Below are 22955 nucleotides of genomic sequence, written 5' to 3'. Positions count from 1 at the left end.
TCCACTTCCCTAACTAATTTCCTTAATTTTTTAAAGTTAGCCTTTTTGAAATCAAAAACTCTAGTCACAGATCTATTTTTTGTTTATCCTTCCATTTAGTTTGAATTGAATTAGTTCTGATCGCTCGAACCAAGGTTGTCCCCTACAACCATTTCTTCTATGAGGTCCTCAATGCTCACCAAACCAAATCTAAAATGGCATCCCCTCTTGCCGGTTCAGCAACTACTTGGTGAAGGAATCCATCAGCTATCGTATCAAGGAAAATCTGAGCCCTATTATTATTACTAGCACTTGTCTTCCAGTCTATATCTGGGAAGTTAAAGTCTTTCATGATCACACAATTCCCATTAGTATTTACTTCTTTAAAAACATTAAAGAGGTCTCTATGCATATCCAAATCGGATCCCGGCAGTCTATAGCACACCCCAAGCGAGGCTCTAGTAGCTTTCTTCCCCAATCTGATTTTTACCCATCCATTCCATCACTTATTTCTTTACAGTCTATCTCATCAATGATATACAGTGCTACTCCACCACCTTTGCCTTTATTTCTGTCTTTCCTAAACAGCACATACCCTTCAATACCCATACTCCAGTCATGACTACTTATACCACCATGTTTCTATTATCCCTATATCATCTGGTTTCACTTCCTGCACCAGTAGCTCTAGTTCCTCCATTCTGTTACCTAGGCTCTTCACATTACATCTTAATTTTTGCTGTTTGGCTTCGCTCACATTCTTTACCCAATTGGGCACAGACATTCTACCGCCAATATTACCTATTAGATTGGTATGTACACTGCCCTTCTGCCTTATGTCCATTCTCCTACCCACATCTGTATCCTTTCCTACTTCGTTTTCTTCCCTCTCAAAGAGGAAATCTGGCGTGGAGATTACCTGGACATCTCCCAACCATCTCCCCACAATTTCTAGTTTAAAGCTCTCTTGATCAGTTGTGCCATCCTCTATTCTAGAAGTCTATTTCCCTCCTTACTCAGGTGAAGTCCTAATGCCATCCTCAGCAAAAAGTATTACCTGAAGGTATTAATCCCCAGCAACGACACTGCAAAAAGCAGAATTATTATTTTTTGAAGGGGTGCAGTGCACAGGGTTTTCCAGATGGGTCATGCCAGCTAGTAAGCACCAAATATAATCCATCCAAAAGACAACTAAGCAATGAGAAAATTATCTTCTGGATTCTGCATCAGTGACTTACTAAAGAAAGTCTCTAACAAAAACCGCAATATAATTTTTAAGTATTACTTTAAACAAGGGGGCTCAGCATGAATGACCATCAGTAAACTTAATGACAACACATACAAGACAGAAACCATAGACAATTAAAAATCAGGAAGGAGGTTACCAACAGAAGCAGCTCTGTCCACAGTGATATCATAATCAAAAAGGCTGACAAAGGAGGTGCTGTCGTCATCATGAATAGGTCGGAGTATGAACAAGAAGCTACTAGGCAGCTCTCCAACACCACTTTCTACAAGCCATTACCCTCTGATCCCACTGAGAGTTACCAAAAGAAACTACAGCATTTGCTCAAGAAACTCCCTGAAAAAGCATAAGAACAAATCCGCACAGACACACCCCTAGAACCCCGACATGGGATATTCCATCTGCTACCCAAGATCCACAAACCCGGAAATCCTGGACGCCCCATCATATCAGGCATTGGCACCCTGACAGCAGGATTGTCTGGCTATGTAGACTCCCTCCTCAGGCCCTACGTTACCAGCACTCCCAGCTATCTTCGAGACACCACTGACTTCCTGAGGAAACTACAATCCATTCCTAAAAACACCATCCTAGCCACTATGGATGTAGAAGCCCTCTACACCAACATTCCACACAAAGATGGGCTAAAAGCCGTCAGGAACAGTATCCCCGATAATGTCACGGCTAACCTGGTGGCTGAACTTTGTGACTTTGTCCTGACCCATAACTATTTCACATTTGGGGACAATGTATACCTTCAAATCAGCGGCACTGCGATGGGTACCCGCATGGCCCCACAGTATGCCAACATTGTTATGGCTGACTTAGAACAACGCTTCCTCAGCTCTCCTCTCCTAATGCCCCTACTCTACTTGTGCTACATTGATGACATCTTCATCATCTGGACCCATGGAAAAGAAGCCCTTGAGGAATTCCACCAGGATTTCAACAAGTTCCATCCCACCATCAACCTCAGCCTGGACCAGTCCACACAAGAGATCCACTTCCTGGACACTACGGTGCTAATAAGCGATGGTCACAAACACCACCCTATATCGGAAACCTACTGACCGCTATTCCTACCTACATGCCTCTAGCTTTCATCCAGATCATACCACTCGATCCATTGTCTACAGCCAAGCTCTACAATATAACCGCATTTGCTCCAACCCCTCAGACAGAGACAAACACCTACAAGATCTCTATCATGCATTCCTACAACTGCAATACCCACGTGCTGAAGTGAAGAAACAGATTGACAGAGCCAGAAGAGTACCCAGAAGTCACCTACTACAGGACAGGCCCAACAAAGAAAATAACAGAACGCCACTAGCCATCACCTTCAGCCCCCAACTAAAACCTCTTCAACGCATCATCAAGGATCTACAACCTATCCTGAAGGACGACCCATCACTCTCACAGATCTTGGGAGACAGGCCAGTCCTTGCTTACAGACAGCCCCCCAATCTGAAGCAAATACTCACCAGCAACCACACAACAGAACCACTAACCCAGGAACCTATCCTTGCAACAAAGCCCATTGCCAACTCTGTCCACATATCTATTCAGGGGACACCATCATAGGGCCTAATCACATCAGCCACACCATCAGATGCTCGTTCACCTGCACATCTATCAATGTGATATATGCCATCATGTGCCAGCAATGCCCCTCTGCCATGTACATTGGTCAAACTGGACAGTCTCTACGTAAAAGAATAAATGGACACAAATCAGATGTCAAGAATTGTAACATTCAAAAACCAGTTGGAGAACACTTCAATCTCTCCGGTCTCTCGATTACAGACCTGAGGGTTGCTATCCTTCAACAAAAAAGCTTCGAAAACAGACTCCAACGAGAGACTGCTGAATTGGAATTAATTTGCAAACTGGATACAGTTAACTTAGGCTTGAATAGAGACTGGGAATGGATGAGTCATTACACAAAGTAAAACTATTTCCCCATGTTATTTCTCCCCCCCACCCCACCCCCCACTGTTCCTCAGATGTTCTTGTTAACTGCTGGAAATAGCCTACCTTGCTTGTCACCATGAAAGGTTTTCCTCCTTTCCCCCCCCCTGCTGCTGGTGATGGCTCATCTTAAGTGATCACTTTCCTTACAGTGTGTATGATAAAACCCATTGTTTCATGTTCTCTGTGTGTGTATATCAATCTCCCCACTGTATTTTCCATCAAATGCATCCAATGAAGTGAGCTGTAGCTCACGAAAGCTTACACTCAAATTTGTTAGTATCTAAGGTGCCACAAGTACTCCTTTTCTTTTAGTGAAGGAAATAATCCTACATTCAGGTTCTGCATTCGGTGTGTGAATGAGTGAGTGTGAAGGATGTATTTTACTAAGGAAAAAGGTGTTTTTTGGGGAAAAAAATTCTGAAATGGCTTACTCTTCCATTTTGACCAGGAAGATAATTACGACATACTTCAACAGATAATATTCATCTCCCCTGCCATTCTCCATCATCTCAGTTTACAGCACTCATTTATGAAGCATATATTTCCATGAACTGTTAATTATTCCTTATTGGCCGCTTCCAGCAGACACTGTACAATCAATTAAAAAAAGAGGCACAGATGATGCTCCATAAAGCTCACCCCAAAAAAGGTCAGAGGCGCAGGAACTACACACAAAGAGAAAGCAAGACAGTCAGGTGGTTATTGATATTAACCAGCTAATGCAAAACTTTACCACCATGTTTAATTTATATCACACACACAAATTATAAACTGTCCAACAACCATCATCAGCCAGCTGGTTACTTGTAGGCATCATGGCAGAGATGGCTCTGCAGGACAGATTTTTATGAGAGTGACATGTTCCTCCACAGAAGCCTGACCTTCTCAGCCAGGGAAATTAAGATCCTTCCATTATTCACAAGGGATAGAAGACTACCTTGGTGCTCCTGCTAACATAAACGGCATTTCATACAGCAACATGCTAACTGTTCTTTACCAGAAGTTAACTCAGATAAAGAAGAAAAATGCCAAAATAACTCTTCTTTCACTGTCAGGCTAGCTATACAACAGAGGTTGACAAACTATGGTCCACGGGCCACATCAGGCCCGCGGGACCATAGTGCCCGGCCCCTGAGCTCCAGGCCGGGGAGACGAGCTCCCGGCCCCTACCCTGCAGCCACACCACCGCATGGGCAGCTCTCTAGGCGGTGGGACTGCGCACTCCTACAGGGCAGAGCAGCAGCGTGTCTAGCTCTGGCCGGGCTGCTCAGCTGCCAGACATGCTGCTCTGAGCAGTATGGTAAGGGGGCTGGGAGGTTGGATAAGGGGCAAGGGATCCCAGGGGGCAGCTGGATGGGGCGGAGCTGTCAGGGGACAAGGGGCAGTTGGATGGGGCAGAGGTTCGGGGGGGGCAAGGGGTTGGATGGCTGGGGGATTCTGAGGGGGGCAGTCGGGGGCAGGGCCAGGCTTCCCTACTCGGCCCTCCATACAGTTTTGCAGCCTGATGTGGCCCTCGGGCCAAAAAGTTTGCCCATCCCTGCTATACAATCCTGTCTATCCTACATGTACAAGATCCTACCCCGTAGCCCTTGCTATCTGAGACAACAGAGTGATCTGGACAAGGTGGACAGCTTGAGGGTGAAGTCCCTGTGAGGGGAGAGCCAAAGAGTGCTGCCTATGCTGTACACTTTCTACAGCTTCCTGGCTATGCTGGCCCCTTTAGTCACAGCATTAAACCACTTATCTAAGTGAGAAGTTAACAGAGACCTCCATCCATTGTCCCAGGAAATTTAATAAACTCTTACGGATGAAAATGAAAAACCTCAACCTGTGTTATCAGCAGTTCAGTGTGTTAGATTACAGTGCACTCACATTCCACGTATTTCCAATTCTTCTATCTTCTGGACGAAGTCCTAGTTTTAAGGACTACAAGGTCAGATTCACCGTTACAACCTATCAGTACTAACCGCAGCCTCCTTCTTACCAGTAAGGCACTTTAAAATGCCTATAAAACCTACCCAAAAAACCCTCCACAACACTATCCTATACTTCCAACAGCCATTTCATGGGGTAGAACAGCGTTGAAGTGCAGCACAGAGAGAAACAGTGCAATGTTTATTGGCAGAAAGTCTAGAAAGATTAAGAGATCTATTTCACCTTTAATGAGCATATGCAACTCTTATTAAAGTTAACCAGAATTATGCACATGCACTGTGGGGGGAGACCACTAAGTGCCTGGCACTATGTTAACAGATGTTCTTATCCTGTACCAACTGGCCTGCAAGAGTTGTCCCCTTTATTGGGCAGTGAAAAACGCATGCTCTCCCGTTGTTGCTCTTGGAGTGGAGATAGAATAAATGCCTGTACCAGAACGACACAAATCTGTCCATTTGCCATGGTGGCCTTATCTGAAAGCCTTCTGTCTCTCTCTCAAATGAATCTGAACAGGAGAAGCAGCCCATTCTAGCAGGAACTTCACAGATCAGAAGGTTTTGCTGTGACAAACTATCCTTTCACATGACAATAGCACCTTCCAGTCTGGAGTCAATATCCCTGCTCTAGCGACCCACTGCACTGAAAAGTAAAACAGAGGTATTCCAAACAACCACCCCCCACGTCCAGTGAAGTCCATTTTTAATAATCTTCCTCACACAGGAAGAGGATTAAATGGTCGATTTTTACGTAGACCTTTGTTGGTGTAGAACACTATAAATATCAGACACTGTAGGAATTCCGCTATTTTAAATTACTCTTTACTGCACTTGTGCCATGCTAGATCAATATCCTCTTCTGAGTAAAGAGAAAAAAATTTTGACTCATGCCCAGATATTAAGAAGCCATGAATTAAAACAGTCCTCCACTGCCACTGATGGGTCCTTTCAGTCTTAGCCAGCCCATGTGCCATTGCCACATGAAGCCATAGATCTTCATTTCAAATGAGGTTTGAGCTTTGAGCAGGCACTGGCAAAACAGAAGATTGAGTTTCAGCAAGAGCCTTCTCTCTCATCAAATATGGGCCTCTCTCTATCCAGACTGGGACTATATAGCTGTGATGAATTATTAGTACTGGGGGAGAAGGCAGTTCATGCATTATGCACTAAGCCAGCAGAACAGGAACGCATTGAGACATACCACTGTTGAAAAAGAAATGAAATCATTAATTATTATTATTAATTACGTTTATTACAGTAGTGCCTTAGGACTAACCAAGAATGGAGGGCCCCACTGTGCTAGGCACTGTACAAACACAGCAGTAGACAGTCCTCGCCATGAAGAGCTTACAACCTAAATAGAGAAGTTAGGTACAGGGTCAGGGAAAGGAGTATAACAAGACAAATGAACAACGCAATGACAGGAAATGTCGTATTAGCTCCATTATTTTTGAAGGACGGGGGGGTAGTTATGAGATGATCAGCTAAATGAAAAGAAAAGCAAGGGCAAAGGGGACACTGAAGGGAAGTGGGATGAGGGGAACAGAGCAGAGGGTAAGAGAGCAGGTGTGGAATGAAGCTGAAGTGAAGCAACTGAAGGAAGAGAAATTAGAGCAAACAGCTAATCAACTTTGGGAACAAGATGCCTAGTCAAAACTGTAAGTAACTCTTTCAATGTCTCAAGGCCCCTGGTTTGGCTCCTTCTACAGTTGCTCTGAACAGCTGGAACCTCTGGTTGATTCCTCTCTCTGCACTGTTTCCTCAAGGCTACATTGTGGGGGAAGGGAGGTACCACCTGCGCACAGTGTGTGATGGAGATCTCCCCTGCACAGTTTTAGGGATGTGGGGATGCTGGGGGAGGGGTAGCCCAGCAGGACCCCCTTTTACGTCCTCCCCTGCAGGGCAACACTCTCTGCTTTGGCTGCTCCTACCGGCTGGAGTCTCTCTCTGAAGGTTTTGCCCCAAAAACACCTGGGGGGCACCACCTGGGTCCTAGTGCACAGTACTTGTTGGGACAACTGTCAGTTTCCAAAATGTCCACAGCAACGTAACACAATTATTTAAACGTTTATCTGCGTAAAGAGAATTTCCCATTGTTTCAACTGTTGACTCCTGCTCTGGGGAAAGAAACAAGGGTGACAGTTCAGGAACTGAGTAACGATTCCTCATAGGTAACTCTTTGGTTCCCTAATGGCATTAAAACCATTCAACTCATCCAATCTTCAACGTCCCTATTATACACCAATTCTCTGGGTCCTAAGAACAAACTGTAAACGCAGTGATGCTCCTGCCTCACATGATTACTGTGTCCTTCACCACAGCACCACCTGCAGGCCACACTGTGTCTGCTCAGACATCATGGGGGAGCCTGCAAGAAGGTCTGTTTGAATATTAGCAGTATGGTGTGGTTTGTATTGATTAACTAATGACTGCGGTATATGAAGCCTGAAAGCCTGTATTAATAACTCTCTGCTGCATTCCTCCCATCTATCACTGAATTACACGGGGATGCAACTCTGCATCTCAATACATCATTCCTTTCATGAATCCCAGAGTGATCAACATGCACAAACAGATTCTTAATGCAGAAGCCTCATTCCAGAGCAGCTTTAACCAAACACAGTTGGGTGACTGCAATGGGTGGGGGAGGGGGAAGGAGAAGCTGCTCTGCCTCTTAATATCCCACATTGAAAGAAATAAAGGAAATATGCATTACCCAACCCTTCCCCGTCCCCCACAATCAACTGAAAAAAGCCTTGCTTTGGCAAATCACCCCAAGCGCAAATGGTGCTTCAGCTAATCCATAAATCAACCACCACCATAAATTCTACCCTCCCTCCATCCAAAACTGCAGAACCATAAAACAGATTATATGGAGAAACAGAGGCTGGATGGCTCCCTGCAGCTCACAAATTTCCTGTCGCTGCATGAATGGCCTTCCCCCTACTTCTCCACATCCATAAATCTCTCCTGCCAGAATGGAACATGCAAACAATGCAAGTGCGCAGTGCACAAATACTAAAACAAGCCAGCCCTACATGCTTCCTGTGTGAGGCTGCTGAAGGTGTCACTGGGGAAAAAAAATTTCTCGTGAAAATCTCCCAAAGCAAAAAGAGTGAAGAAAATAAACATAGCAGAGAAATATCTACATGAAGCTGAATCAAAAGGAAAAAATTCTCCGTGCAATGTATTTAAAGTGCTCTCAGTTTCCTAAAGGTCAATAGGCACAGTCAAGCTTCTAGCTAATCTACCCTTAAGAGACTCGCATGTTCTCCAGAGTGTACGGGGTTAGAGGGATCCCACTAATCAAGTCTGATCATCACAAATGATTGATTTAACATTTGAACATCCTTGTGCTATGGCCCCCTTGAAAGAGTAATAATCAGAAGGCAATAATGGGGTGAGGGACAAATACCCCTCCCAACTCGCCCCTGTTGCCAGACAATTTAACCCAGCAGTCTTAAATGAGATTGCACCAAGCTCAAAGGAAATTGCAACATATGTGAGGGTGTGTTAATGTGCATGGGGGGTAAAGAACATCACATAGGGGAAATGGGGATAAGCAAGGATAAAATGTCCTGCCTATACATTTAGAACAGGGAAGGAAAGAAGCTGGCATAGCTGAGCTTCACAACAGCATTAGGCAGGTCATTTTCTTTATCCAAGATCACTCCTGAGGGATTAACATTTTCTATCCTGGAGGACAGGGAGGGCAAGGGTTCTGGCAAAGACAGCTGCAATGCACCCTGAGACAATAATGAAAAAAAAAATCTGCAGTAAAACCATCAGCTCTTTTCCATTTGCAGCTGCTACAGTATATGCCATTGGTCAGGAAAGAAGGAAGGAGGGTTCTCAAATGCATTCCATTTCCAGATAAACAATATTTTAGCATAGAATCAACCATGTGTCAAATGTATCTTCCGATTTCATCTCCACTGAAAAATATGGGGATTCAGGCCCTAACAATGCTGGGATCAGAAACAGGCTAGTTAGAACCAACCTTGCCTAAACACGGCTGAGGCAAGCAAGTTTCTCATACGGTTTTCCTGACCATTGTGGACAGAGATTTATCCTATGCAGGGAAGCGTCCTCCCCCATTGTTTTGACTCAAGCTGTGTTTTTGGAGAGAAAGTTTTCAAGAATGTTATTCCACTGGTGTTTGGAAGAAAGGAAAAGATCAAATAGTGCAACTATTCATACGTGGGGATGCTCTCAGAACATCTAAGACACACCCTTATCACACACAGATCTGAGGCTGCCTAATAGCATGAGACTTACTGTCTCATGTACATAGCCAACTAAACCCATAGTATCAAACTCATTCACAATTTAAGGACTTGTTTAGATACTGAAGAATTCTTCATACTAGGGAAGGGACATATTTCAAATGTAACTCATTATATGTACACTTCAGGACAAGGGTAGAACAACAACTATATTAGCTTTAACCTCAATGGCCAGCTCTTCTAAAGCCCAGAACGCAATTCAAAATTGTTCGACTGTAATTAACCGCACCCTCTAAGTGAGGAATTAATTCTCTAACTATCTCAGCAGACTAAACAAGATGCATAAAGGGAACCAACATAGCAGTTCTGCTACTAACTTGCTCTGTGAAATGGATACATATTAACACTCACCTACTTCAGAAGGCTGTTTCGAGGCAATGTCTGGAAAGCACTTGGAAATCTTCAGATGGCAACAGACAGTGCAAAGCAGTGTTATCCCCTCAAGGGCTGATTCAGGTACCTTAAATGTGCATGACTGCTACTGCAGTTTTGAGTGGATATAGTGACCAAGCTTCAACATAGGATATAGGAGAGCTTATATAAACTCAGTATATATAACCTTGTAGCATTGCTATTGTCACTCTTCAACACAAACTTTTGAGTTCACAAAGGCTGAGACAAAAGACATCCCTCAGCAGAGCGTGATGAGCAGAGAACATTGGTCTTGGCATTCAATTTAGTTGCTTTTGTCATTATAAAGTCAAGTCTCCTGTTAACGTCATTTGATAATTTGCTGCATTTTAAAGCTCCACATATGGGTATATAAGGTAATTATACATAATACGTATAATTGATACAGTAAAAACTCCTACCACAAGAGGTTTAATACAGGCTGTAAACTGGAATAAATTCGAACTAGAAAATGAAGACAGACTATGAAAAGGTTGTAATTAAGCTACTAATGTAAGAGGAACAGTATATTATAATTGGGAAGAGACATGCAAGCAAGAGACTCAATCTGGCAGCTCCATGACGGTGAAGCTTAAAATGAAATTACTCAACAGCTCAAAGTTTCCTGAAATGTGTGTTTGAGGCCAGGTGCCCCCTTCCTACCTCACGTCTCAAAGCATGGCCTCTGCTGGGCTTGAGACAGCCACATGGTCATCACAACACGCTACAGATTAATCTGAACATTGGGGCATCAAAGGAGACATGATCAAGCTTCTCTGACAAGAGGCAAGCAAACACACTTCCCCGTTTGGGTTGATCTCTACAGCAGGAACAGCACCAGCTGAGGAAAGACACTGTTACCCGCCTTTTCTCTCAGGGTGTGTGTGTTACGATGACCTAGAAGAGGGGTAAGTCAATACGTGGACCGCGGGTCAAATCTGGACCGCCAGACACTTTTGAATGTACCCCAAAATCTTTTTATTTAGTCATCATCTTCGCTGTTGCTTTATTATTATGTTCTCTGGAGTCTATCCTTGATTATACCTTAACCAAGAAATTTGGATCTTGACAAAAAAATAATTGACTAACCCTGATCTAGAAGCTGAGGGACTCAGGGAATTGTTTAGTGAGAGTTTGGAAGCATAGAGAAAGCTGCCCTTCTTGATGCCTTCTCTCTCTCTCTCTCATCACTGGATGACCTTCCACTGTCTGCGCACTTCACTTTACTCTGAACATTTCTCATTTGCTTCCCTTGGAAACGAGACTGGAGAAGGAACTGATTTTGCGACAGTTTGTTCTGCTCAGTCTATCAAAGTGAAGTAACACAAGGAGGTGTTGGCACCAGGGCTTCTACACAATGAAATAGATACACAACAAGCAGCTGTACAACCAAACAGCTTATACTCAGGGTACTAAGAAGTCATCTTTATCCGCTAAAATGCAAACATTCATTGCAACTCCCATACACATACACAATCCATGCTTTGTGAGAGGCTGACTTACCCCAGAATCTCTGGGGACAGGAATGGAGAGGCTACGCCACAGTGACTTCTTCTAGGCACACTCCCCTCTGAGATTTATCCACACAAAATCTCTCTCCCATGTCACATCACATACCTCCCTCTCCTGTGAGACCCTTACCATTTTCACTTAATCTTCACTGGAAAGAGTCCTGAGGTGACTTTCCACAGTCCAAATTTTCCTCACCCTCCCTGAGGAGAGTTGAAGGGTTTCTTCCCTTTACCAAGTCCACTGAAAAGTAAAACTTGGAGGGGGATAATTCCAGCAGAACCACTAGGGCCAGAGTCTGGGAGGCAAACTCATTCAGCCTGATTTCTGCCCCCTTCCCGGCAGGAGGAGGAGAAGCAGCCTCTTAGGCTAGGCAAGATCCCCTCCATTGCAAAGCAGGACTATTCACTAGAGACCTGACAGCCTCACTCTGGATTAAACTAAAGAAACCTAAAAAAAATGACATGGATAAGAAAAATATTGATATAGATTGGGGGGGATATTTATTTATTTGATGGACTATTTCGAGCAGGTGGAAGACTACCAATATAGAAGGGATCATTCAGTTTCAGTGTAGAAACATCTTTAGCTGACAACCTAACAATAGCCCTCCCTCTATTATTGCAAGACACAGGGACAAACTGGTAGAGTTTGTAACTCTCTGCACTCCTGCTATTCCCTGAGGTGCCTCTAAAATGATCATTGCCAGGGTCGAATAGTCTATAAAAAGGATGAAGGAAGCTGGGAAATTTCCAAAGAGGTGCGGCCAGAAAAACAGAACCATCATTACAGACATCTCTGAGGCCAGCCCGCTGAGCAGGAGTCTCTGCTCTGAAGTTCAGGAGCTCCCCCGACCGACTTGTAGCAGCACTGCAACCATAGCTGGGAGATGAGAATTGGCTAGTATGCCTGAAAGTTCTCAGGTCTGCTCAGAGCAGTTTGCAGACTCCAGACTATCAGACAATGTGCTTTCATAGAAGAGCTTCAGAAATCATTAATTGGAGCTGTCAGAGTGAAGAGCAAGGAGGAAAAGACTTGGGTGAGTGACATGCTCTAGCCTTATGCTTAAGGGAACAGCAGAAGTCCTGCCAAACCAGCAATGGCATCTTGTCACAACACATCTACCTTTGTGTTAGAGACTGTCATCTATATAACAAGCTCAGCCCAACAGAAAAATGTTTTGCCCAACCCATGACCTGACCTCAACATCCTTATTTTTCATAATATTTACTTTATGTAACTGGTTACAATTCAAAACCTGCCCAGCTACTGAATGGCAGGGTTACTCTAAAATCTTATCCACCCTCCATCACTAAACATGGCACAATCAGCTCTCCACCACTTGCAGAGTACTCTCCTGTGATTTTAATGGGCAAAAACAAAAAACAAACACACGCAACATCTCATAAGTCCCTTTAAAGGCAGGTTTTAGCATTTCTCTTCCCCACCCCACACACAAATGTCTGGTGATTGCTCTCTCCAACATCTGTGTTTCCTCTTTACTTCTCCACTAGGAACTGGGATTCAGTTTTTGCAGGTCTCCTCTTGCTTCACCTGCCCCCACCCCCAACTCCTGAGCAAGATGAGAGAAACAAAAGCAGATTAAACCCTCTAAGCAGTTCGGCAGCTGCTGGTTCTACTACACAGGTTGAGCTTTCAGTTCTCTGTTTTGCCTCCTTTAGATAACTGTGCAACATACACACAGTCATCTTTAGCTAAAAGCTCTACTTCTCCCACAGAAACAGGGGCTAGCTTGTGGGAATCCCACTGTTTAATGCAGAACTGGTCTTGAGGGAAGCCACAACAGCTTTACAGGAAGAGCTGGTTGTCCTGATACGCATTACTGCTCATTACTTGTATTACTACAAGAAGAATTTGTGAAACTGGAAAAATGCAGGGTAGAAGGGCAACATTTCAAGTCAGGCCCAATACACAGAGTGCCAGTTAAAAATGGCTTTTCTCTGGACTCTATTGTTAAACCTTCACCCACAAAATCCAAATGCTGCTGCGTAGGGTCTTTGTATACAAAAACAGCAGCTACTATTTTGGTGCTGGGCTTATGTTTTTCTCAGAAATAAACTGGTCTCATTCCTGTTTTCCGAAGGCAACACTCCTCTTCTGGGTACAGAATGAAAAACTCAAGGAAACTAAGGAAAAGGGGCTGACTATGCACAAATGTGTAAAGGAGTGACTGGGTATCATTAAAACCATATGTCCCCAATGCAAACCCTGTTTTCATTAAATATGGGTTCTGCACATAGCATTTTAGAGCACGCATTTTACAGCAACTTACATCTACATACTCATGTGTGGCTTTAGACTACCAGAACCAAGACCTTCCGCTTTACCTTTCCTCATGTTCAGTGCTGTAGTTAAAGGATAGTAAAAATTTCTGATGCATCTCTGGCACCACCTAGTGGAGACCAGGGACCAAATAAAGAGGATTTTGGATGTGCTGCTTCCAAAGACAAAGACAATTTGATGGTATCTAAAATGAAAGTTTGTCACATTTTATTCAGAGCCCAGAGATCCACTTCTCCTCAAGTCACACTAGTTTATCACAGAGTGCATAACTGCTCCTGTATGTCCTTTCACCTCTGCCTGAATAAGAGAAACTGTGAAGCCAGGTGAGCCAGAAAAATAGTTTGCATCACCCAATGGCAGATATTAAAGATATGCATCAAGACGACGGCTGAATGTGTCATAGACCAGCCCCTCCTCCCCATTCCCTCTGCATAGTAAAGGACTGCCATATTTATTCATTACAGGCTCCTTCCTCCTGGTAGCTCTCATACACCCACAGGCTCTATCAGCCTGGAGATAAGTGGCATCACTGGGGACTCATTGTTGAGAGATGAGAAGATCTTGTCTGCCAGTGCCAGAGCACAGTGACAATAGCTTTACTGTGACATTTAAGCTTGAATTTGCATGCAAATGTCAATATTTATTAGTCACATCAAGATGCCCAGCAAATCATTCTTTTGGGTCGCCAAGTCTCTCTGGTTATACTTTTAAACAGAAGGAGCCCTGTGGAAACCAAATATACAGACTTTTTGTAAGCTATTCAATTCCATCTTCCCTGACTCCCCCATTTCACCTCATTTACTGATCATTTTCATAGAAAGTTAGTTCTAACCAAGCGATGCATAAACAACTCCAAAAAATACTTAATATGCTGATTCAAGAATCAGCCAGGAAGAAGCAACTCCCTCAATTGCCTCCAGAGATTGGGAATATCTTACAGATTGAACCACAGAAGCTTAAGGGAACAGATGCCTTCTGCCCCACAGCAAAATGTGAGTACTGCAGTGTTTCAGTACTGAAGTGCTTCAGCAGTGCTCATGTTTCACTATCACTGTTTGTTTATGTCTCTCAACTTCAATCCTGCGCATTCATTACAAAAAGTCTCAACTGCTGAAATACAGTTCTCACTGTTTTTAGCCCTTTCCCTCCTCAAGAGCGCTGTTTTCTTATGGACACCCTTAAAGAATGATGTCAGAGCCAGGACTTGCACTTCAAAGTGAGAAAGAAAGACAGAAAAGCAAAGGAAAGATAATGTATTCAAATGGCAAGTAGGAGAGAAAGTGGGGAAAGAGAGCTTGTGTAGACCTCTGTTGGAATAGCCTACAAAGGAATGCTAGTGTAAGACTGGGTTTTCAGGAGTTTTTTGTTTAATGAAAGCAGCAAGCTGTTTATGTCAGTATAACTAATCTGAAGTCTAAGGGGTACTAACTTACAGTGATGTCAACTTTATGACCAAATATATTCACTTTCATTTTATGGTCAATTACCAGCAGTTGGCTTCCTATCAAGGTTATGTACTGGGGTGATACACAAGACCTTACACAGAGATAGAAAATTAGGTTAGGGTAGTGTCTGAGCAGAGACAAAGGTTCACGATTATTTCTCTCATAGGCATTCTACCCACTTACCAGGATTTCGGCTCCCCAAAATGCAGGTAGTTGATGCTGTAGAGATCCATGTCCTCAGTATGCCATGCAAATGTTGTTTTCCACATGCCAAAATAAAGGTAGGGGGTGTTCACACCTTCTATGATAATCCCACACTCATGCTCCACCATGTCCAACAGGGTGTTCAGATTCCCAATATTCCATTCTTCTACGTCCTACAAGACAAGAGGACTCCATTCAGCATAGTCAAAGTAGAAACATATCAGGAGCTGCTTTAGCACAACAGACTGATAATCCTTGATCTGCTCCAGTATCCTGTCTCCAAAATTTGATGAAGTCAGGTACGTCCTAGGTACAATACTACACATCATAAAGAAAGGACAGCTAACTTCCTGAGCCCAAAAGAGGGATCAGTGCATGCTCTGAAATACAACAGTGATAGACCTTGCAATTTTTTTTTATCTTGGTTAATATGAAGTTAGATGCTACTCATTCATATAAATAGATGAATCTTTTTTAAAAAATACATATATTTTACACAGTGCAGTTTATGCCCTACATCTCCTCCCATCCAAGTGATTACAAAAGCTACAAGATACACAAAAAGGTTAAAAGGCTCACATCCAAAATTTTACCTTTCTTTAAAGCCTAAAATTTGGATATACATTTATTCTAGCATCTTGTGTTTTCCAAGCAGGCTTCTGTGTCTGCACTAATTCAATCCCTTTAAGTTCCAATCACTCCAATATATTTGCTTTTTTAAAATAAATGTTCACCATACACTAAGGAAAGATTTTGCTACTTTTTTTTGGCAAGGCTTCAAGACAGTGTTTAATTAGAAGCTGCATTATCTCCAGAGTAGGCGTGTGTGTTCTGTGGGGGCTCCACCACTGGGAAACTCAATCCGAAAAATAAAAATGAGTAACTGTAAAGTAAACTTACATGCTCTTTTCAAATAACTTTCAAGTGAAGGATCCACTTTGGGAACACAGATCAAGTGCACTGGACTGTATAGTGCCTATACCAGTAGATGGCTCTAAAGCAGCAGCAGTCCTTCACTGAACAGACTGTTAGATGCAATGCTTTCAAAAGTGCCCTTAATTAATGTGAATACATGCAAAACCAAAGTAAATTACAGTCTCCTACCTCAAATGCTGGCATAGAGAAGTCAGAAAGACAAAATGGGGATGTGGAATTTTTCCATTTTCAAGATAAGAGAATTAACAGTGGGGAGAAAAAAGTTTAACAGTTCCTGTTAGTTGTTTTTCTCCATCTCAGTAAAGCCTGGTAAGACCACAGATGAGCACAAGCTGGTAGCGTAAAAGTTTACCAAGTATAGAATTTCCAAAAGCAAGCTAACAGTACCCTTTCTTTCCCCCCGCCCCCTGAGTGCCCAATATGTATTCAAAATTGTTCTTGAAATACCTGCTGCAGCTTGCTTGCAGCACCTATAGGATTAGTAGAGATTCAAATTGCATCCACACTCTTGCTTTTGAAAAGCAATTTAACTTAACAATTTAAATGGCTGTTAAATTAACCCTTTTTCACAACCACGTTAAAGTAGCTTTACTGTTATGTCAAGGACCAATTCAAATGCACTTTGCAATACATGGAAACATGGAACACGTTAAAGTAAGTGTCCCTTGATTCCACTTTTACATCAACCTGCACAGCACCACAGAAAGCATCGCAGTAAAAAACATGAAAGGAAGTAGCACAACAGCTGTAACGTAACTACATATTTGAGCATTCCAATACCTCAGTGATGGGAGCAACATAAATACTGTGACAAAGTTCTTCCTCTACCTTGGTGGGTCTTGCACTTATTGGCGGATTTGCTTGCCTTGGAGCTTCATGGCGGCCCTCAGCTTGGCCATTTTTCTGAACCCACAGTCCAGTTTGACTCCTCCTGTGTCTGACCAGGAATTGGGAAGTTTGGGGGGAACCCAGGCCCGCCCTCTACTCCAGGTTCCAGTCCAGGGCCCTGTGGAATGCAGCTGTCTAGAGAGCCTCCTGGAACAGCTGTGCAACAGCTACAACTCCCTGAGCTACTTCCCTATGGCCTCCTCCCAACACTTTCTTTATTCTCACCACAGGACCTGGTGTCTGATATTGCTTGTACTCCTCAGTCCTCCAACAGTCTACATTCTCACTCAGCTCCTAGTGCCTCTTGCTCCCAGCTCCTCACACACCCACCACAAATTGAAGGAAGCTCCTTTTTAAACCCAGGTGCCCTGATTAGCCTGCCTTAATTGATTCTAACAGCTTCTTGATTGGCTGCAGTTGTTCTACCTGTCTTAATTATCTCCAGAAGGCTCCTGATTGTTCTGGAACCTTCCCTGTTATCTAACCCCGTACTTAACCTGGGGCTAATATATCTGCCTTCTATTACTCTCCTGTAGCCATCTGGCCCAACCCTGTCACAATACTTAGACAAAGCCAGTTACCAAGAGTATGTGCATACATTTAAATGTCTGGTAAACCAATTACATGTTATCTGTTTATTTGAAGTAAATAACCACTACTTATAAGGTTCAAATACAGGTGCAAAAATCAATTTTGAAAAGTCTTTTTAAAAAAATCAGCTTTATATTTGGCCCAGGTTATCATCACTGGAAAATGCCACAGGCATGCAAGAGATACTAATATTAATGTATCTAAGTCAACGAACATTTTGAGTAACCACTGCTGTGGAAGGCCTCAATAACGTGCATTTATTCCAAGTCAGATTTTGCGGGGAGGGGAGGGCGGGGTTTAGAGAGAAAATGGATTTTTCTTTATACAGTCAAGAAGCTCGAGTGTAAAATGTTTGTTCTCAATGTTTGCTCTGTTGTGTACACAGAAGCACTACACGTTTGACAGTGTGATCTCATTTTAACTGTCTAAATATTACAACCAGTCAGTCAACACTCCAGAGATGCAGTTTTCTACTCAAAAGGAAATAAGCATGAGGGGACCATTGTATATATTTCTTCTCTTCAAAGAGAACCTTAGTCTGATTTTTAGAAGTTCTTTATAACCACTATCTAGTTACTTTCCCCAGTGAACACACAAAAGTAGTACACTCGCAACCAATAAAAACAGTGTCCACTCCTCGGAGATATTACAGTTACCTAAATAATTCCTGTAGTTCTAACTGGATATTGGGGTCTAGCCCGTGAAACGTGTTCACTTTTTATTCCAGCTCAGTGTAGGCAGGTGTACAGGACAATTATAACCAAAATGAAGAATTAGAAATCCAAATAAATTTTCCTACTCATCCATGAAGCTAAAATGGTTTATATACGAACATCCAGCATGGGATTTTCAAAAGCTTTCAGCATTGGTTTAACTCTGCTTCCACTGATGTTTTCACCATTGACTTCAACAGGAGCAGAGTTAGACCAACGCAGAGTTTTTCTTAAAATCCCACTTCAGTGTACAAAAAAATATAGATATTTAATAACAAATATTTTATAGATTTGTGTCTGGTTTAGAAGTTATTTTAAAATATTTTATATAAATCTGCATTTACGTATTTAAAGAGAAAAAATGAGTATCCCTTTATTAAGTGTGGCAGATTGAATTACAGTTTAGGTAGTTTACAAATAGGTGAAGACTGTAAAAATCAGATATTAAGGATAGAAAAGACCCTTCACTGGTCAAATCTAGCTTTATATTTAATATAATGTAGCATCTGTTTATTTGCCATGATACTTGGATTCTAAAATACTAGCCTATAAACAAAGCTCTCCAGATTAACCAAACATTTTAGACGTATTAAAATAAGAGATTTATCAGTTTATATAAATGAGCATTATTTTCAGTTAAAAGGTTGTATTTACAGATAGTGAAGATCATTTTTTATTATGAGCACAAGACCTGAAGTGTTGTGTTTCCGGATCGCCACAGCACTTCAGCAGAAAGCTATTTCACTCTTTGGCTGCTTTTCCAAAAGGAAAAAAAAACCACCCGAAAAGGGAAGGTGGCAGGTGTGCTTGTTTTTCCTAATCCATCTGGTTGGACATTCAATTCTAACTGAGTGGCCTTTTTTTGAATGGTGTTGCAAATGACGTATTATTGCTATTTATTCAGTAGGCACTAAATGTTATGGTCCATCTAACAAGCAGCTGAAAACTATGTACATAGCACTTACTGCATCATATAGTGAGCCACTGATATCTGCCCCATAAATTGGTGAGACGAACGTCAGATTCTTCCAGTATTTGCGTTCCAGGTCTTCAAAATCTTGGTGGCGAGGAGTACAGTACCTGACCAGCAAAGGGAAAAGCTAAGAGTTTAGGAAAAGTCACAGACCTTAGCAATTTATGTTCATCAGAGACTACATAAATGAATAAACTGCTCAGCTTTGAGGTTAGCATAGGAATAGCTGGAAGCTATGGTTTGGACAGCAGACTCTCCATAGCAGTAGGTAATGGAGAGGAAAGGTGCAGTGGTGATATAATCAGTCCCAGAGTGAACTGCTATACCAGCTTATAGAGCCATTAAAATACTATCTCAGACTAGACATGCCTTACAACCAGAATAGATGCCTTGGTACCGAAGATGATATTTAGATGTTAAGCAAGTACAGTTAGGGTCTTCTATACTTTGAGCTACATAGCAGACCCAGAGAAACCTCTATCAGAACACCTAGTTAATCACTCTGTTCTGCCTACTGTAACTGATTGGCTGCAACTAGTGTTCCCTCTAATTTTTCCCATCCATGGGCGGAATGAATTTTGTTATGTGCACCAGTATGGAGGTGATGTGTGACATCACCTCCACATTGATGCACATAACAAAATTAATGTGGCAGGGTGGGGGCAAGGGGTTTGGAGTGTAGGAGGGGGCTCAGGACTGGGGCAGAGGGCTCCAGCTGGGGGTGCAGGCTCTGGGATGCAGTGGGGCTCCCCAAGGCTACGGTGGGGAGAGAGAGGTTTCCCTCCCCCAGATCTCTCTTCCTGCAGCAGCACCTGGGCTGGGGGAAGAGACGCCTTTCCCACAGACATGGCAGGTTCAGGACCGGGCTGGGTCAGGCGCCTGTCCCCCAGCTGTGGCAGGTTCAGGGCCAGGGAAGGGGCACCTGTCCCCAAGCTGCATCAGGTCCGGGGCTGGGCTGGGGGAAGGGCACCGTGGCAGCGTCGGGGAGAGGCATCTCTCCCTGCCACAGCCCTGAGCGCCTGCGCGGCGCTTAATAGGCAGCTGCGTGGCCATGCACCTTAGACGGAACTTAGACTGCAACTGGTTTATAGGTTTTAGAGTGGGCATGTACTTTGGCTTATTTCAGTGTAGCAGCTGTGTTAGTCTGTATCCGTAAAAAGAAAAGGAGTACTTGTGGCACCTTAGAGACTAACAAATTTATTTGAGCATAAGCTTTGGCTTAGTTCCCTCTCTGCTTTTTTACAATACTGCTAATGCATTTTTATAGCAGCTTCTATACACTGATCTCAGAACACATTGTAAACATCAGTGAATTAAGCCTTACGATGCTCCTGGAAGATACATAACAGTGGTCCCCAAATCGTGGAGCGTGCCCCGAAGCAACATTTGGAGGGACGCAGTAGGGCCCAGGCCAGCCCCCACTGGGGGCAGGCAGAGAGCACCACCCAGCCCTGCTCTGCCCAAAACTCAGCTCCGGCCTCGGCCCCAGCCCCAGCTGAGGCCCCAACTTCAGCTCCTGGTCCTGACCTGGCCCCCCAATGCAGCCCTGCTCCCGGCCCTCACGAGGGGCGGGGAGGGAGCACCACCCAGATCCACTCTGGCTCCAACCTCAGCCTCACCCGTAGCCAAGGCCCCATCCCTTGGCCCTCCCTCTGCAGCCTGGCCCGCCCCCAGTCCCACTCCCAGCCACAGCCCCCAGATAGAGTACATTACGGGTAAAGGGGGTGCAACATAAAAAGTTTGAGGACCACTAATATAGAAGTATTATCCCCATTTCTTGTGACAGACAGAGGTGAAGTGAATTGCCCATGATCACATAGTAAGTCAATGAGAAAGCTAGGAACAAAACCCAGTTCTTTTTGCTCCTAATCCTGTAGCTTAAACACAACAGCCTTCTCTTTTACACTCGTCATTTTCCAATGCTGATATTTCTGAAGAAGTTTTTTTAAATGGACTAAACTTAAAAAAAAAATAAGACATGCTCAGGTTATTCAATATGCATGTTGCTTTTAATTCTTAGCTACATAAAACTTACTGCCTATGAACTCTGTGTACATAAGCACCTCTCATATATTGAAAAATATATATTTTCACAATACTTATGTGAAGTATGGAAATATCAGTTTCCTATCTGTAAAATGGGGATAAGGCATAGAGGTTAAGTGATTTGCCAAAAGGAGCCTGTTAGCAGTGGGGAATTAAACCAAATCAAGGATACAAGTTACACATACATTTTTTTACTAGGTATATTTTTATGTTGATCCTACTGTTATCGAAGTTCCCAGAACCAAAGAACAAGATACTCCACAGCTCTGGATGTGCAAATTTAGAAGGAGGATATAGCTGGTGAGTTGGGCGAGATTAAGTGATTGCCACACAGTGTCCTGAAACATCCCCACATATTTAGAGAGGCACGCATGCCACAATCACTAGCATACACACTTCCAAGACCATCGGCATTGTATGTAGGCACTAAAACACATGTGGCACATTCTCCATGTGGCTACCAGTTTGGCAAGCCACCGTGCCAAGATAAATGGCTCCAGAGCCTCAGAAGCAATTGTCCTTCTATGGATCCCATACCCATTTTCTCAGTGAGATGTATATCCATTGAGAAGACAGCCATCAAATAGAGCCTTCAGACACGGATTTGGCAGAATATATAAGGATGCTCCAGCATAACCTCCTCCAATTATGAATCGGAAACACTACAAGTACAAGCCATTCCCAACAGAATGTTTACAATTTAACAAGGTTGGCTGCAATTCCTTCCCAGCTTGTAAAGAAAAAAGGCTTTCCATTTGCCCCTCCCAATCCATAATACCGCACCAGATTGTCACTCAAAACAAATACATACTTCTCACTGTTGGCCAGACGCCGGTACTCTCCCACCGTCATGGGTTTCTTCTGTATATTATACTGGGTGAATAACCCCGACTGCCCAGTCACCACCTGCTGGATAGGCGCTGGGATGACCATATCATCGATGTCATCGTAAGTCTTTCGGGGCTTCCATTCCTTGGGAGGAATCACCTGGAAGAGGAGGAAAGAAAAACAAAAGTCACATCTATGCCACGCAGACACTTAACTTTTGCTAAGACAAATGCTAGTGTAGCCATATTTCACACTGCTGCAGTCCTCCAGCTACTACAGACCAGCCACATGCATTTTAACCATCATGTCATCTAATCCTGCTCAGAGCAGGCCTAGGTGACAGTAGTTAAAACGCTGCAGCCCGTCTACTACAAGCCCTCCCACTGATGGAGCTGCACCAGACGAAGATCAATGGTGAGAAATATTTTTTGAAGTTAGTTTAGTCTTCCACTGTACATCAAAATAGTTTATATCCTCCTTTCCTGGAAGGTGGCATTTTTTTTTCTCTCCTGCCACCCAAAGAAATTGTAATAAATCCACTATCAGCCCTATTACAAGACAGTACCCACACCTACTGATTTCAGAGCCTTTTAGAGATTTCTAGTGACATGAACCTCTCCCTGGGGGAAAAACAATTAAAAGTGGGGAGATTCACAAGGCTGACATTGTTTGGTATAGCTCAGTTAGTAACTTGCTTCTTTTCTGGTTATAA

The 22955-nt window shown here is 43.2% G+C and overlaps 1 protein-coding gene across 9 annotated transcripts in view; it reads right to left on the bottom strand.

Moving 5' to 3' along the window:
• Nucleotides 1-22955, bottom strand: part of KDM4B (lysine demethylase 4B) — a 224851-nt gene that overhangs the window by 159682 nt on the left and 42214 nt on the right. For all 9 annotated transcript variants that reach the window (XM_043502586.1, XM_043502585.1, XM_038383771.2 and 6 more), the window contains 3 exons: nucleotides 22227-22402; nucleotides 19362-19476; nucleotides 15248-15441 (listed from right to left, as the gene is read on the bottom strand). In XM_043502586.1, coding sequence (XP_043358521.1) covers nucleotides 15248-15441; nucleotides 19362-19476; nucleotides 22227-22402 — 485 coding nt within the window. The remainder of the gene's footprint in view (nucleotides 1-15247; nucleotides 15442-19361; nucleotides 19477-22226; nucleotides 22403-22955) is intronic.

Source organism: Dermochelys coriacea, chromosome 25, assembly GCF_009764565.3.
Source record: "Dermochelys coriacea isolate rDerCor1 chromosome 25, rDerCor1.pri.v4, whole genome shotgun sequence".
NCBI classification, from domain to species: Eukaryota; Metazoa; Chordata; order Testudines; family Dermochelyidae; genus Dermochelys; species Dermochelys coriacea.
The sequence above is the reverse complement of the archived record's forward strand: the minus strand, read 5'-3'. Positions and strand labels throughout refer to the sequence as shown.